Source organism: Colias croceus, chromosome 14 (genome assembly GCF_905220415.1).
Source record: "Colias croceus chromosome 14, ilColCroc2.1".
Classification (NCBI taxonomy): Eukaryota; Metazoa; Arthropoda; class Insecta; order Lepidoptera; family Pieridae; genus Colias; species Colias croceus.
The window spans coordinates 7024935-7041063 of record NC_059550.1 but is presented as its reverse complement, the minus strand read 5'-3'; the positions used below and the strand labels follow the sequence as shown (position 1 = coordinate 7041063).

Genomic DNA, 16129 nt, shown 5'->3' with positions numbered 1-16129 from the left:
CAGTAAGTTTCCTTATTATGAGTAAGTCATGCATTTTACTAATATTGTTATCATTTTGCGAAAAATCACCACGCGTTCTGCGTTTCGCGCCATTTTTCATAGACTAACAGCACAGACGTGACACTATCGATGAGTCTGTTAAAAAAATGTAACTGGATTTTTTAACTATGAATATACAATATATACCTACTAGGAAAGATTACCGTGGTGTAGTACCTAAATATTTATACTTTTACCCGACTACGCAAAGTAAAACGGTAAGTTATATTAAGTAATATTTATTTATTTACCTATTGCTATGGGGCCATCCATAAAGTACGTCACACTAATTTCATGAGTTTTTGAGTATCCCCCCGTGCTTGTCACAGGTGGTCACATTTCTAAGACCCCCCCCTCCCTAGTGTGACGTCACATGCATCGAAACATTATTAAATTAAAACAGCAGTTCCGAAATTAGTTTTATTTCCATTTAAATTAAGTACGAATAAATATAAATTGTTAACAAAACAATTTAAACCGACCTAAAGATAGAGTTGGACATATTTTTTAGTTTATATTATTTATATTTCAAATTACGCGATTAGTACCTCTAGATTTTGAAATGTCACACCATGTCACACTTTGTCGACCCCCTCCCCCCCTCTTTACGTGTGACGTACTTTATGGATGTCCCCTATTTATTAAAAAAAGGTTCATCAACAGGTGTTGTTCCAATAGGATTTATAAATTATTATGCACAACAATTACAAATAAACACAACATTCACAGAAACTAATACAGTAAAAGTTACTTAATCGCGCTTCCTTTATTCGCGTTTTCACTATTCGCGGATTAAAAAAATGCGACCCAATTTCTATATTCGCGACTAAATTTTTTTATTTACGGATTTAATAAGTACATACATAATAATAAAATTATTCCAATAGGTATCTTACCCAATATCCTTGTCAAATGGACTAAAGCTCGTCACACACGGTGAAGATACTATAATATTTTATGTTAAGATACTCTAATATAAAACGTTATAGTATCTTAAGGTATCCGGTATCAGCGTTCTGACCATCATTTTTCTTTTTGTCATTGCTTACTAAATTAGCTTACTAAATTGATATTATTAAAAGGAAATTAAAATACATAGTTTAATATAAAATCCTCTTTTTATTAATTCCCTAGTATCAGTACCACCAGATAGTACCGAGTAAACAGATTGCACAATGTGTCGCATCTGCGCGCATTGCTTAATCTTTGAACTTGAAGCCACGGCCCGCTCGTTCCACACGTACCCCACCACATCGGCCGCGCGCTGAATGTTTTTGTTTGGAATAGCCCAAGGAATAGCCACTCTAGTACGTAGTACATAATATTATCTCTATGTCTAAACTAGTGTTTATACAAGAGTGGCACGGTCTACTTAATTTTATTTTTAAACAATAAAATACAATGATTACAAAACGCCATTGCTAGGCATTTTTATCTCAACTTTAAAAAGTATCATCCTACCTATAATTCCTTAAGGCGTATGCAGAAAGAAGGCAGAAAGAAAGCAGGAAACTTATAAGCGCTTACCGGCGCTTGACAGCGCTGGTAACCCGCGCAGGAAAATATTATAATAAGAACACGCGCCGATAAGCACTGAACGGTGCTGACAAGTACCGACAAGCTTCAACACGCGCTGGGCAGCGCTGGGCGCTGCCATTTAAAATTTGTCTTGGTCTGCTTCAACCTGCTTCCTTTGTGTAGAGCGAACCAGCGCTTATAAGTTTCCAGCTTTCTTTCTGAATACGGCCTTAGAGCATTATTTATCTCCGATTTGTATTTATTATTAAATAGTGCTATATTTTTTTAAGCTATTGCATAGCTTTTATCTCAGACTTTGAGTGCGGCGACCGAATTAAAGTAGGTGTTGAAAACTTTTTATACCTACACGTAAATATTGCCAGAAGAAAAAATAACACTGGCTGTCAGTGAAAGGACCTTTGCCTAGACGTGACACTTGATTCATTGTATAAAAATTTAGCCAATCACGAAGCGGTGTTTGGACGTTTTGCTGTAACGAATAACGATTGAATTTTTAAAACTCAAAGTTCAAACGTATGAAATCGAGACCGTTCATAATTCATACGTGGGCCACACTGAAAGTTTTGCGTAACTCATATGTAAAACAATTTATTTGAGTAATATTATATTTACTACTTTTTAAAGTATTCTCCGTTACATTTAAAACACTTTTTCATCCGTTCAAACCATTTCTAGAAACATGAGGACCATTGGTCCGAGGGTATGTTTTCTGCGTGCTGTTTGAAAGCAATCACGGCCTCTTCTGGCCACGTAAATGTCGAACCACTCATTGAATCTTAGATTTTTGGGAAAACGAAGAAATCGCACGGTGCTAGGTAAAGACTGCGTGCGGCATGGGTCACGTGCTCTATGTTTTCAGAAGCTAAAAATGACTTTGATTTGTTCGCGGTGTGCGCCGAAGCACTGTCATGGTGCAACTTCTAGGTCGCTTTTCCCTCATTTTTTCTAAGACATTGGGCAAACAAATAGTAGTGTACGACTCAGCATTAACAGTATTTTGTTGCTCAAGTGGGATAGTGCAGACAGAACCCGTCTTAGAGAAAAAAAACGCAATCATTTGTTTGTCGACCCTTCTCGCCTGCCTAAATTTTGTTGGTTTGCTGTCACTTTCAAACACCCAAAAAGAATTATTGCTGATTTCTTTCTGGAATATAACAATATATTCATGTTTCATATCCTGTTACGATATTATACACAGCATTAGAATGTCCGTGATTGTACTTTAATAGCATTTCTTTACATCAATCTACTCGATGTCGTTTTTGTTCTGGAGTGAGTTTGTGAGCAATCCACTGGCAAAAAAGCTTCCTAACTTTGAAATGTTCATGTAAAATTTTCTGAGTCGGGCTCATACCAATCCCCAAATGTCCTCGAATTTCCTAATAAGTGATATGGCAATTTTCTTAAATTAGTCGTCTGACGGTAGCCATATTTTCCTCCGTGATCGCAGTTGAGGGTTGACCTTCACGAATGTCATCATGGAGAGAAACATGGCCGCGATGACATTCAGCATATCAATGCCTTACAGTCCTCAACTGAGGTGCTTCCCTCCCAAAAGTATTTTAAAGGCGAGCAGTGCAAGTTTTCGGAGAAAGCGAACTTTTAAAATCATAAAAAATCATCGTCCTAAAATTGTTTCGTATTAGTTCCATTTTTGCTATGGACAACGAACTTCAAGTTGAGATAAAAAACAATTGACAAGCGCTTCCCGCCAAATTTTTTTTTCTACAGCTAATGAGACTTCTTAAGTTAAAAAAATATAACATTCAAAATTCTAACATTTATGGTTGGCCCGCAACGCAAAACTTTTAGTGTGCACTAGGTATTACGAAGTTGACTGTGTCGTTATAATTTTGAAAGTAATTTGGTCGTTGCTCATCAAAACTTATATTTTTTATTTAGAATTGAGTTTAAAATTGATTCACGCATGTGAAAATATTACAGAATTAGTGTCGAGTGTGGTGTATTTAGAAACAATGATTGCATTTTCAGAAGACGTCGGAAAGGTTTTGTGAGTAATTTTCCATTAATTTAATTTACTACAATACTATGTAATTTACACCGGTATAAATACTTAATATTTTATCATATTGTTGCCAAATGATAATGCGTTTGTTTAAATTTGTATGAGTTACATTTTTCTACATACTTACCAGATACATATTTCGCATAATTTAACTTTGGGTCTTGATTTCTTACCAAAGAATCAGTTCAGCTTACAATATTACCACGAAGCTACAATATTAGCCGATGTATCCGTGTTATTTATTGCCAATCAAATCTGTAGCGTCTACATTAAATTAGATACGTTCGAATCATTATACACTTTAAATCACCTAAAAAATAGAAATTGAATTTCAATTACCACTTGTTTTAGTTAAATGTAATTATGTTTTATTTCTTAATTTCTTTCATAGTGAGGAGGTCCTCCAAGAAATCTCTCAGAATGTTCGTACATTGATGGAGGAACTGTGGGTAACCTGGTCTCATTTGGGTGTTGATGAAAAATCGAAAATAAGTAACATCACTAGGTTGGTACAAATAGAAAAGGAGTTCCACCGAGATATCATCTCTGAGACTGGTCAAAAGCTCATCGCTTTACAGGCACAAGTTGATAGTAAGTAAAATTTGTATGTAATTACAAGTGAATTGTGTTGTTTATAATTCAAAATATCTTTACTTAATTATATCTGTTCCTTTTCTGTGTTTAGAACTTAAAGAAGAAACTGAAGAACTCAGCCGATGCCTCTCAGTTGATATCAGTATATTAGATTTTAAAGAAGATATGATGTTAATAGACTATAAAAAACAGTTGGAAAATCAAATTGCAGGGTAAGTAGATAGTTTTTTACTTTTTACTAGTATGGAATTCTTTTATTTAAATACAATCTATAGAACTTACCTGTAAAAGAGTAAATTAAAAAGTGTGGCAATAATGACACAAGAACTTATATTGAACTGTTATATGGGTAAGTTCAGTACAGATTAAGGTTAAGGTTCATATTTATAATGCACTCCTGTGTAAGAATGACCCCATGACCCATGAATTAGATGACTCCAACCAGTTAATTAATGCTCATTAAAGTTTTATGTTTGTTGGTCAAGGCATATATCTGAGTAATCTTAAGTACCTATTGTGTGTTATTTGTTAAGCTTATTAAGCTTCAGTTCACAGTAGAACATAACTATTTATAAAAAAACATAACTTTTTTTTATATTTTAAAAATCTACTTTGAAAACTAAATTACTGTGTGCTTTTCAATCAAGTTAATGAACATAAATGTTATGAATACTACATCATAAAACGCATTCAAATCTTAATCATTGTTTTGATGTGTTTATCTAATTATTATTTTTTTATTTATGATAAAATAATCAATGTGTAATTTATATGTACAGATACAGAGAGCAAGTTGAGCAGCGCAGGACAAAAATGGAAAGACTACTGGAATGGCAGAACGATCTGGCCGATAAACTAGGTGTCACCATACAGGAGTTGCAGGAGATACCTCTACCGTCTGAAGATGAGCTTAACAAACTCAAGGTTCATTTGGAGATGTTGCAAGCGGAGAGGGACAAGAGAGCAGAGACCTTTCTGAACACTCAATTCGAAATTAAGGATATAATGGGTAAGTTTTCAGACTTAAAAAAAAGAGTGTGTGTGCTGAGCACACAAGTTGGAAATGAAACTTCTTTGGAAAGATTGAAAGATACCAAAATCGTCGCCTTACTCCATGCCGTGATGGTATTGCCCTGACACGACTTTGAATTTTTACCATCAACACGCCTAAAGAATTTTCAGTTCAAATTCAAATTCATATTCATTTATTTGCCAAAAAAACATGGTATACAGAGATGTAAACAAAAATATTTTAAATTTTATTGTATTGTAAAAATGTTTTATTCGTGTTTTATGTTAATTACACTTCAATATTTAATCTTTCACGAAAATCATATTTGCTTTTGTTGTGAAACTTGCAATTAGTGTTTTACAATTATTAAAACAACAAAACACTTAAGGCCACTTGCACAACTGGCTGATAAAGTCACCGATAGCCTGTTTAACACTTTCAAATTAAATTTGATGGATTGATAGGTATTTTATCTTCTTGCAGATAAATTGCAAATCAAACCTCAGAACAAATTTGAGCATGCAGTGGTTACTTCATTGTCTGTGGACTTTAGAGTGACTGACATGAATATGGATCGTCTTGCTAAGCTACAGCAAGACTTACAAGAGAAATACGAGCAGACCAATAATAGGGTAAGTAAAATAAGAATTTGAACATACTAGAACATTTTATATTCATTATATTCATAACTAGCTGTTGCCCGCAGCTTCGCTTTTACCCCTTTAGGGGATGTATTTTCTAAAATCCTTTCTTAAGGGACGCCTACGTTATGACATCTACCTGCATGGCAAATTTCAGCCTGATATGTCCAGTGGTTTGGGCTGTGCGTTGATAGATCACTATATCAGTCACCTTTTAGTTTTATATATTCATAATATAAAGGAATGAATGCTGCTTTTTGTTTGTATGTTTCTTTGTATGCAAAGTTTTGGGAGTATTGTATTCACTCCTTCTAAAATAACTAGTGAAAATAGTTTTACAGCAAGACATTGAACATTACATTCAACAACTTGACAAGTTGTCCTTTATTCATTCAATTAAATGTCCTCATTCAATGAATGCACTGATCATTCAAACAAATAGCAGATTCAACCAGAAGAATACAACATATACTTTATACATAATATCTTTATAAATTATAAAAAAAATAATATTGGTTGGTTTTAAAACAAGTTCCTTATTAAATAGGTGTTGGAGCTGCGTGAACGTCTAGCCAAGCTGTGGGATTGTTTGGAAGAAGACCAAATCTACAGAGACAATTTCTTGCAAGCTCACCCTGGTTGCAATCCCCATACTGAGAATGCTATCAAGGAGGAGCTTAAGAGATGTGATCAGATCAAACGCCAGAAGATTTCAGTAAGTACCAAAAAATACATCTTTTATGAAATTTAACCGCATCCATATCAAGTTAAATATTTTTTTGTAGACTAAATCTATTGAATTGAGATATTATATCAATTTATTAAGGTAGTGACAAAAGACACAAGTAGACAAAAGTCTCAACAGTTGAAAATAATATCAGTGGATATAAAAATGTAAATTTTCTAATTTTAATCTGTTAAAGAAAAACAATGTATCTAGTCCTAGTCCTTTCGGCCTGTATAAAGTTCTGTGAAAAAAAATTTTGAAAATTAATAAGTGAACAAGAATAAAAAGATTTCATTATGTATTTTTCTTCACTAGGTATTTGTAGCAAACGTCCGCACAAAGATCAAGCTAATGTGGGACAACATCATGTACTCGCGGCAAGAGCGTGAAGAGTTTGTGCATTACTATGAAGACATTTTCACTGAAGATACGCTTACATTACATGAATTGTACTTGGATAAAATTACCAAGTTCTACAATGAAAATAAGTAAGTAGTATAATAAAGAACTAACTTTAACTATTTTTTTTAAGTTCATATTCTTGTTGTCTTTGCTTATATTGATATCAGGAGTCAGGACAGCATGCTATTCTAAATTTCTGTGGTAACTTATTTATGATATGAATTAACTAGAACATTCTATTACTTATGTAACAGGCAAATCTTCGATCTGGTATTAACCCGCAAGAATCTATGGCTCAAGATGACGGAGTTGGAAGCTCGTGCGTCAGAACCGGGACGGTATAACAACCGTGGAGGGCAACTGCTCAAGGAGGAGAAGGAGAGGAAGGCTATTGCTAGCAATGTTTGTATTTTTGTCGTTGTTTTGAAAAGGAAAAAATATAAAAAATCTTAATGCGAGGAATTCTTAATGCGTAAAACATGTTTAGGATAATAATGAAATTCTGAAAATTCATATAAATTGAATGTGCATAATGCTAATTTTTGTATTTATTATTTGAGCAAAATTAGTTTAATGTCAATAGGCTTTCTTTGCGGTGTTAAAGTTTTGTTTGAAATGTTGGTAGTATTCTATTTAGTACATTCTTTTACAATATTGAAATAAACATAAAAAATATATATATACAGGGTGTTCCACTATCGGTGTACTAAGCATGAAGGGACTTGTAGTTTTGCATACACTGATCACGTAATAAATACTTATACAACAAAATTACGTCAAAATTTTTTCGCTAAATTTTTCCTTAAAATCCATGTTTTCTTCTCTAGCTTCGCGCAGCCGGCATATTATACCGCTTCGCTAATGTGAGCATTCTATCTATGAAAACATAATCTTAAACAATAGCTCACGTGCGGGTGACAAGATTGGGCGAATGCTTGTTAGGGGTGTACACATAGAGTTTTAAGAATTCATCTTTTTGAAGAAAAAAATGCGTCTGGAATTTTATAAGTATTTTTTACGTACTCAGCGTATGGTAAAACTATAACCTCCTTTCAGCTTAATATACCGACGGTGGGACACCCGGTATATATAAAACATAATGATGTTTACAGTTACCGAAAATCGAGGCACAAATTCGTGATCTGGTCATGGAGTATGAAGCTGTATCTGGCAGGGAGTTCACTGTCGATGGGAAACCTATTCTGCAATTGATGCAAGACGAATGGGAGACTAGAAAAGCAGTAAGTTCTATTTTAAAATAATGAAACTAAATTGACTATATATATATATAGTTTTTTTTTTATATTTTTTAGGTGTTGTAGCTTAGTAAAAGAGTGATGATTTTTAATTTTAATGGTGGTTATATTATATATATTATACTTTATTTTTATCATGTTCTTTGGTGTTGCTGTCAACAGCAAAGTTTAGTAGCAACTAGCTTTTCACCTGTGGCTTAGTTAGCTTTATCTAAAACTAGCTGCTCCGCGCGGTTTCATTCATTTTTTATTCGAAAATTATGCCTTTTTTAAGGATTATTACATTTTTTAAAAGATTTACTTGGACTTTATGTCTAAAATAAATGTTAACAGCAAGAAAATATAGTTAACTATCCAATCCCAAGATATTTTTTCTCTAGATCATTTATTACTTTATAGAATTGAGACTTACGTGATTTAGTTTCGAGCTCGAACGCGACTAAAGAGCGTACGCGATAATATTCAACTTTATTACCGTTGTGTTAGCGTCTAGCACCGTAGCGGTCTAACCGGTCTTTCAGCGCCAAAAATTATGTTAGGGAGCCTCCTCTTATCCCATTGACCACCGAGCGGCCCGATCGGTCCACGACACAATAGATTTTCTATTGTGTCTGTGATTCCGGGGGCTTAGGCATCAAAACTAAAACATGTCATTATCCCAGGAGCGGCACAACAAGGTGTCAGCCCGCAAGCAGGCGCTGACGCCGACGACGCCGTCGTTCCGCTCGCTGGCCACGTCGCCGCTCGGCAAGCGCGACCGCACCGCCGCCGGACTCGCGCACACCGCCGACCGACACAGGTATTTATTTGTTTATTTTAATTTGTGATATAACTCTTTTGTACATTTTAGAATGTTTTTTTAACTAGCTTTCCGCCCGTAGCTTCATACTGAAACAGCAATTATTTCAAATTGATATATTTTTGATTAAAGAGTTTATAGTATTTTTGCCAATTAAATACTTTTCAAACAAATTTTCTATAATTCTATTATGTGGATATACATAATCAATATGATATTGTGCGATGTGATTCTTGTACTTATTTCTTATACTAGTTGTGCTTCGCGGTTTTACCCGCATTGCTCCGCTCATATTGGTCTTCCTCGATAAAAAGGAGACACTGAATGAATTTTTCAAATCGGTCCCATAGTTCCTGAGATGAGCGCTTTCAATCAACCGAACTAACAAATAAATTCTTCAGCTTTATAATATTTTTACAGATGCTTTGTTGCTTGTTTTGCGTAGTTTTTTTTTATGTATTTTTAGCATACTTATTTATTTTCCTTAGGTTGCAAACTTTAACATTTGTTTATTCAATTTTATTTAATCTAGAAGTACTTTTGAACACAAACTGAATTAAACTGTAGCATTTCCATTTACATACTACACTACTGGTTAATGCCAAAGCGAACTCGACATTAAAAAGGCTCACATGTAGAATATACAGGATTGCACAGTTGATGTCTAATTTGGTACAAAAAAACAAGTACACAAGTTTCTAATTAGAATAAAATCAATACTATGTGACTATTTTTGTACCTTCTTATATTTATCGCTCTAGCTTCGATAACCAATTACAAATTTGCTTGATATGCTTAAAATATAACATGTGAAAGAATTTAAGCAGTGTTTCCAATTGATAGATTGCCCATCAAGAGACAACTGGTGACGGGTAGCGCTAAGAAAGCCACCTCCACGTTTGCGTCCAACCTCTCTGCGCTCAAGAGATCGGCGATAACTACTGTTAAGAGGTATATTTAGAATACATTTTATTTATTGTTGTATCTAATGAAAATTCTTTTAGTCATCATATCACTGCTCCTACTACTCACATATTCATAATATTATTATGTATCACATTCACACAGGGTCATATTCATAATATTATTATTGAATTACCTTATTAAATTTGATATACAGGGTGGCCCATAAGTCGTTTGAAATGTAATTCCTGGGAAAGGGCATTGAAACTTTCTGGCATATCAAACCCGCCGCCATTTTGATTTTTTTTCAAAATCGCGGCGCACGATTAAAGTGGTATGTATGGATAGAGGACACATAGACAAACAAAAAATGTCTAATAACATAGTACCCTAAAGCGTCACATTACCGAGATATTTGGAGGTAAATAACAGTTTACTGGAAGAAAGTAGGTAGATTCATTACATAAAAACATACATACATTACATAAAAATGCAAGTAATGTAATGAATACCTACTTTCTTCCTGTAATAATAATAATCTACCTGGGAGTGATTATTTGGAGATAATATCATGCATATAGACACGTAATAAGTCTATTTTTAGTGTTTGTCGTACTCATAAGTGAATATTTACCTCCAAATATCTCGGTAATGTGACGCTTTAGGGTACTATCTTATTAGACATTTTTTGTTCGTCTAGGTGTCCTCTATCCATACATACCACTTAAATCGTGCGCCGCGATTATGAAAAAAAATCAAAATGGCGGCGGGTCGATATGCCAGCGTCCATACAAAAAGTTTCAAACCCCTTTGTCACCATGGAGCATTTCACCAGTGTGGACCATGCGTTTTGTGTGCGCGAGTTTTATCGAAACAATGATTCGGCTACCATTGCGCGGCGTAAATTTAGAGAATATCAGTATTTACGCAACTTTAAAGACAATCCAAGTGTTCAAACGATTAAGAACTGGGTTATTAAGTTCGAAGAGAAGTGGTTCGACGTTGAATAAACAACGGTCAGGTCATCACAGACGAAGAAAACATCGATGTAGTGAAACACTCAATTCGTGATAATCCCACCCAGTCTACTCGTAAGCGTTCCAGTGCATTGACCGAGAACTTTTTTACACCAGAGTTGCAGAATTTTCCAGGCTTCAATACGCAGACCTGATTTCAACAAGATGGAGCAACCGCACATACTTCTAACGTCGCTATGCCGGTCGTCCGTCAACTTTTCCCTAGTAAAGTGATCTCTCGAAGAGGAGATATTCCTTGACCACCACGTAATCCAGATCTGACCCCAATGGACTTTTTCTTATGGGGTTATCTTAAGACTAAAGTGTACGAAACCAACCCGCGGTCAATTGACGCCCTGAAGAAAAATATCCAAAGAGAAATGGCAAACATTACAGAGCTTACTTGCCGCGCAATGATGGATAATTTTAAACGTCGCTTACAGGAGTGCCGCGGTCGTAACGGATTACATTTAGATAATGTAATTTTCAAAAAATAATTCCCCTTTTATAAGGTTTATGACAAAATGAAAACCTTTTTCATAATGTCATTAGTTTTTTTTTTATTTTTTTTTTACATTTCAAGGGACTTATGGACCACCCTGTATTATTTTAGTTAAGTACTACACATTATGTGGCTGAATTAGTAACCGAACATTAATTATGAACAACTAGCTTTCCACCCGCATCTTCGCCCGCGCAGTAAAAGAAAAACCCACATAGTTCCCGTTCCCGTGGGATTTCGGGGATTGCGTCATTTTTCAAAATCATTTTCGTCATTTTTGAAAATTGGTTCAGTAGTTTAGGCGTGATTGAGTAACAGACAGACAGACAGAGTTACTTTCCCATTTATAATATTAGTATGGATAGTATTAATAACCAATCCATAGGTAATTAAAATGCAATTAAACTATGTGTACTAGTTTATCTTATGCATGCATAATGCATATATTTTCATCAAATTAACTCACTACTCAATAATATTTTAATAGCTAAATTATAGAACATGAATTACAATAAATAAGTACTCACTAAGCATAATTTCTCATTAATTACAACAATGTATCATTATAACAAACAAATTACCAGTAAAAATAGACGAAAAAGAATGCAATATTTTCATTCCTTCCATAATTACAGTGCCCGTTTATGAAACTAATGAAGTGAACACAATTTCAACATCCGAGGCAAGTGTGATTAGTGACAGTAGCGAAAGCATTAATTACATTACATAAGTAGAAGGAATGGGAACTATTGTTGCTACAGATCATTGGGCCAGTAAAAGTAACTGGACAAATTGCGATTGGAGCTATTTAATTATAGCAGCTATTTGAATTGCAATATACATTGGCGTTAGCGTAATGTGTATCGAACGTTGAAATATTTTGTTGTTTAGATATTGGTGTAGTAGAGTTGTTAGAACTTTGATTGATGTGGTTTTTTGTTTGTATGCTATTGGCGTATTTGAATATCGTATAATTTGTATTTTAATGTGTCTCAACAAGATAGGTCTAATCTCTTTCCGATTTATTATAAGTACATAGATTGGCAATGGGTTTACAATCTTGCATGTCACGATACTTGCGAAATTTAAAGACAACAATGCGCAATGTAAGGAAAATAATTTTTTTTAATTAGTTCATTAAATTGTAAATTATAGTGGATCTATTGATTGACTCTTTATTGTGAATAATTATAGTAACGTAACATTTTGAAATAAAAATATGGTACTTACATATTCTAATGTAAAAATAAATGAAATCTTAAATTTTGTTATTTTAAACAAAAAAATTAATAAGTTAACACAACAGTTATATTAAATACTAGCGTTCCGCCCCGGCTTCGCCCGTGGTACATGTTTACGTTTTCTCTACATAAAATCCATCCTCGTACTTCAAGAAATATAATAAAAAAAGAATTATCGAAATCGGTTCAGCCGTTCTCGAGTTATGCGCTTACCAACACATTTTGCGATTCATTTTTATATATAAGATTACGTATCATTTTATATAAATTAGTATTTAAATGATTTCATCATTTTTAATTTTTATGATCATGCTTCCTGATTACTACCCTTACACTTTTTAATTTATTGTTAAAAAGCATTAGGTATTCAAAAATGATATGATATTTAACAGGCGTATAAGTGGAAGGCTAGCGGCACGTACCGCCGCAGATGGTGTAGGGGATAACGCCAAACGCAAACTGAACTATGGGGAAGAGGGCAAGAAGACGCCCAAACTTATTGTCAACGGCAGCATCCTGAAACATAAGCGACCCGTGAGTATTTGATAGTAGTATAGAAGAATTAGTTGTTTAGAGTATGTGATCAGTAGAATTTTTTGTTTTAGTTATAAATAAAATGTAGTTAATGATTAGATTTTTATCTGTATTTATTAAAAAAGAATAGAATATTAAAGAGTAAGTTTAATTATTAGTAGTTGTTGATTTGATTATCGTAGAAGTTTTGTAGAAATTCATAGAATTTACTCTGGCTAAACTGTACTTTATAGGACGTCCGCGTCGTGTTGAGCGTTATTTTTTTGTGGGTAGCTATGGTCCTATGGAACCTAAATGTGAAATTTCAGCTGACGGAAATTATCAGTTTTTAAGTCACGAATTTTTGAAAACTAGAAAATTACATGAAAATCAAAATGGACTAACTATAGTAATTTTCTGAATATTTAAAAAAAATTCATTACTCAAAAACCGATAATTTCCGTCAACTGAAATTTCATATTTTGGGTTCCATAGGACCATAGCTATACACAACAAAACACCTATCAATTAGGCATCCTATAATTTACAGTTTTACCTTTACTGCCATATACCAATAGTCTAGAAAGACCGAAAACTAAGATTAAAAAAAAAACGACGTGTGGCACTCAGGGACTGCCGCGGTAAAGCTATTGCATGCTATGCCTTCAAGCCACACCTCCGCACGTCGGAGTGGGGAGAGTGAGGTTTTTCGTTACGCAATTTCTGGATTCGGTCGGTCGCTTAAAAACAAAAATGAAATAAATCGATCACGAGGCGGGATTCGAACCCGCGTCTACCCACTAGCCACTACCCTCTAGTACTGTGCACACAGTCGCTGGGCCGGCGCCGCAGCACCCGCCGCTCGCTGAACGCCACGCGCTCGACCGACGGCGCCGAGCCGCGCGACCCGCTCACCGAGTCCACGCTGCTCACCACCTATACGGACTTTAAGGTCAGTTCTTGTATGCATGTGGGTGCTTCTTGTATTGTAAGTAGTGTAGGTAGATTCTAGGTTCACACCATAGGCGTCTGTGTTTGTAAAGTTGTCGGTTGTACTACTGTAGGTAGATGTTGTGTGTATAGTCAATTTGATGTATTGTTAGACGTAACTTTTGATTTAATATTTTTGTGGATAAATAGTTGTCAATATAGTTGTCACTGTTTCCTGTCCGAACACGCTTAGCTGTCGCATGCTATAAATTGCCGCGTTCCTTTGACTCGTGGCGCATTCGCACGAATCGTGCCTAGGGTCTCGGACGTTGTTTATACAACGTTCGACCCAACTACCCTCACAATAGTCGTTGAGCTGCGATTTGTTATCAACTACCTACATCTATTAGGTAGATGTGTAGAATCGCAGTACATTCTTATTACATTTCAAACTAATATTTAACCCGACCTCGCGTGTTATTTCTTACAGTATTTATAATGTATGAATGTATTTATTTATTTAGATAGGTCGTGTATCAATCTCGATCTGAAAAGGTTTGAAGGTCATGTCATATGCGACATAACGCACTACGCTTCTTGATAGGGATATTGATTAGTTGAAAATTCTATATGTACTTCCGTAAGATTTGAAATAATATTATATTATGTACACAGTAAGGTTTAAGGGTGATATTTCATCTCTTAATTATCTGTTTACTTAAAAATAAATATATTTTTATAGTGTTGCTTATGTTTAACATTGAATTTTCAGGATGGCATCCACGAAAAACAAGTGAGCCGCAGTTCGATGGCGTGCAACCCTAATGGCATCGTCCCGACCGTAACAGTAACAGAAAACACCCCAAAAAAACCTCCGCGCAACTTCCAAATGACGCCTAAAGTAGGCAAAGAGAACAACCTGCCCGTTACCCCCACGAATCTCATATTCACACCCACAAGACTAACCAGATCGGCGCTAAAACTCAATAATGATGGGTTTGCTACACCCAGGACGCCATTAAGCTCGAACAAAGCCAACCTCCAACGTCAGAACACGGCGACAAACATGGCGGTGAAAACTACGCCCGGTAATGTTAGCAGATCAAAATCACATTCCCATCTCATCAGAGCGAAAAATCTACCGCCTCTCATCTAAGATTTCTCGGTCCGATCGATGGTGTAATGTATTTTATGTGTGCTAGCCATATGGAACAACTGACTTGTACTGTATATTGAAATGGTTCAAATATAAAGATAACTCCATACTTCAGTACCTGTCTATATAAACATATGAGAGACTATAATTCCGGCCAAGATACGAAACCGAGCATTTAAATAATGCTTCGACATTATTTTTTATGTAACACGCGTTACCATAAAAGTTGGAATTGAGAAATGTGCCTTTGAATATTTATATGCACTGTTTTTATTAATTAACATAACATCTTAAAAGGTTCCGTCTTTTATGATATCTTACATAACTATTAGCAAATCGCCTTATGATTATATCGCTCATATGTGATTTTCAATGTTTTTACTGACCATGTATGTATATTGTATATGCCGTAGAAATGTACAATAAGTTATTTTTCAATTAATTGTTTTATTTTTATTTAAGTTTACTTTTCGTTTTACGCCAGCCCATCGAATAATTTACTTGTTAATTTAAAAACTACACAAATTCTTCATTATCGGTTCGTTAGTTTTGTGTATATATCTGGTTATGGAAAGGGAATTATAGTTTTTTAGGCAAAGGCCTTTGATGAAGACCAAAAGGATTGCGTCATTGAAAAGTCCAATCTTCAATATAATAATGACTATTTTTATTATTTTTAATGTTAATTACGACTGTGTTATGATTATGAATAGTATTTGCTTTTGTAGATTAAGTTTTTATAATTTGAATACATACGATATTAATTTAGTTTATTATTATTTTGAGTGCGTTTAATTCCGTCATATTTTTATTGGTTTAACCATTAGCGTTTA

At 34.6% G+C, this 16129-nt stretch overlaps 1 protein-coding gene across 1 annotated transcript; it reads left to right on the top strand.

Annotated features, from left to right (window-relative positions):
- Positions 1–2101: 2101 nt before the first annotated feature.
- LOC123697424 (protein regulator of cytokinesis 1-like) lies at positions 2102–15734 on the top strand. Its single transcript, XM_045643940.1, has 15 exons — positions 2102–2119; positions 3402–3589; positions 3996–4195; positions 4290–4410; positions 4978–5207; positions 5694–5842; positions 6399–6566; positions 6894–7066; positions 7235–7382; positions 8093–8221; positions 8899–9035; positions 9879–9986; positions 13090–13231; positions 14043–14162; positions 14913–15734. Exons 2-15 carry the CDS (start codon positions 3555–3557, stop codon positions 15294–15296), a joined length of 2244 nt encoding a protein of 747 aa, XP_045499896.1. The 5' UTR covers positions 2102–2119; positions 3402–3554; the 3' UTR covers positions 15297–15734.
- Positions 15735–16129: the final 395 nt, after the last annotated feature.

Bases quoted from the DNA above. Each gene is read 5' to 3' on its own strand.
- LOC123697424 (XM_045643940.1), top strand. From the start codon at position 3,555: ATGATTGCATTTTCAGAAGACGTCGGAAAGGTTTT. The intron at 6,567-6,893 runs GTAAGTACCAAA...TTTCTTCACTAG, and splicing joins TCAAACGCCAGAAGATTTCA to GTATTTGTAGCAAACGTCCG. The intron at 9,036-9,878 runs GTATTTATTTGT...TCCAATTGATAG, and splicing joins CACACCGCCGACCGACACAG to ATTGCCCATCAAGAGACAAC.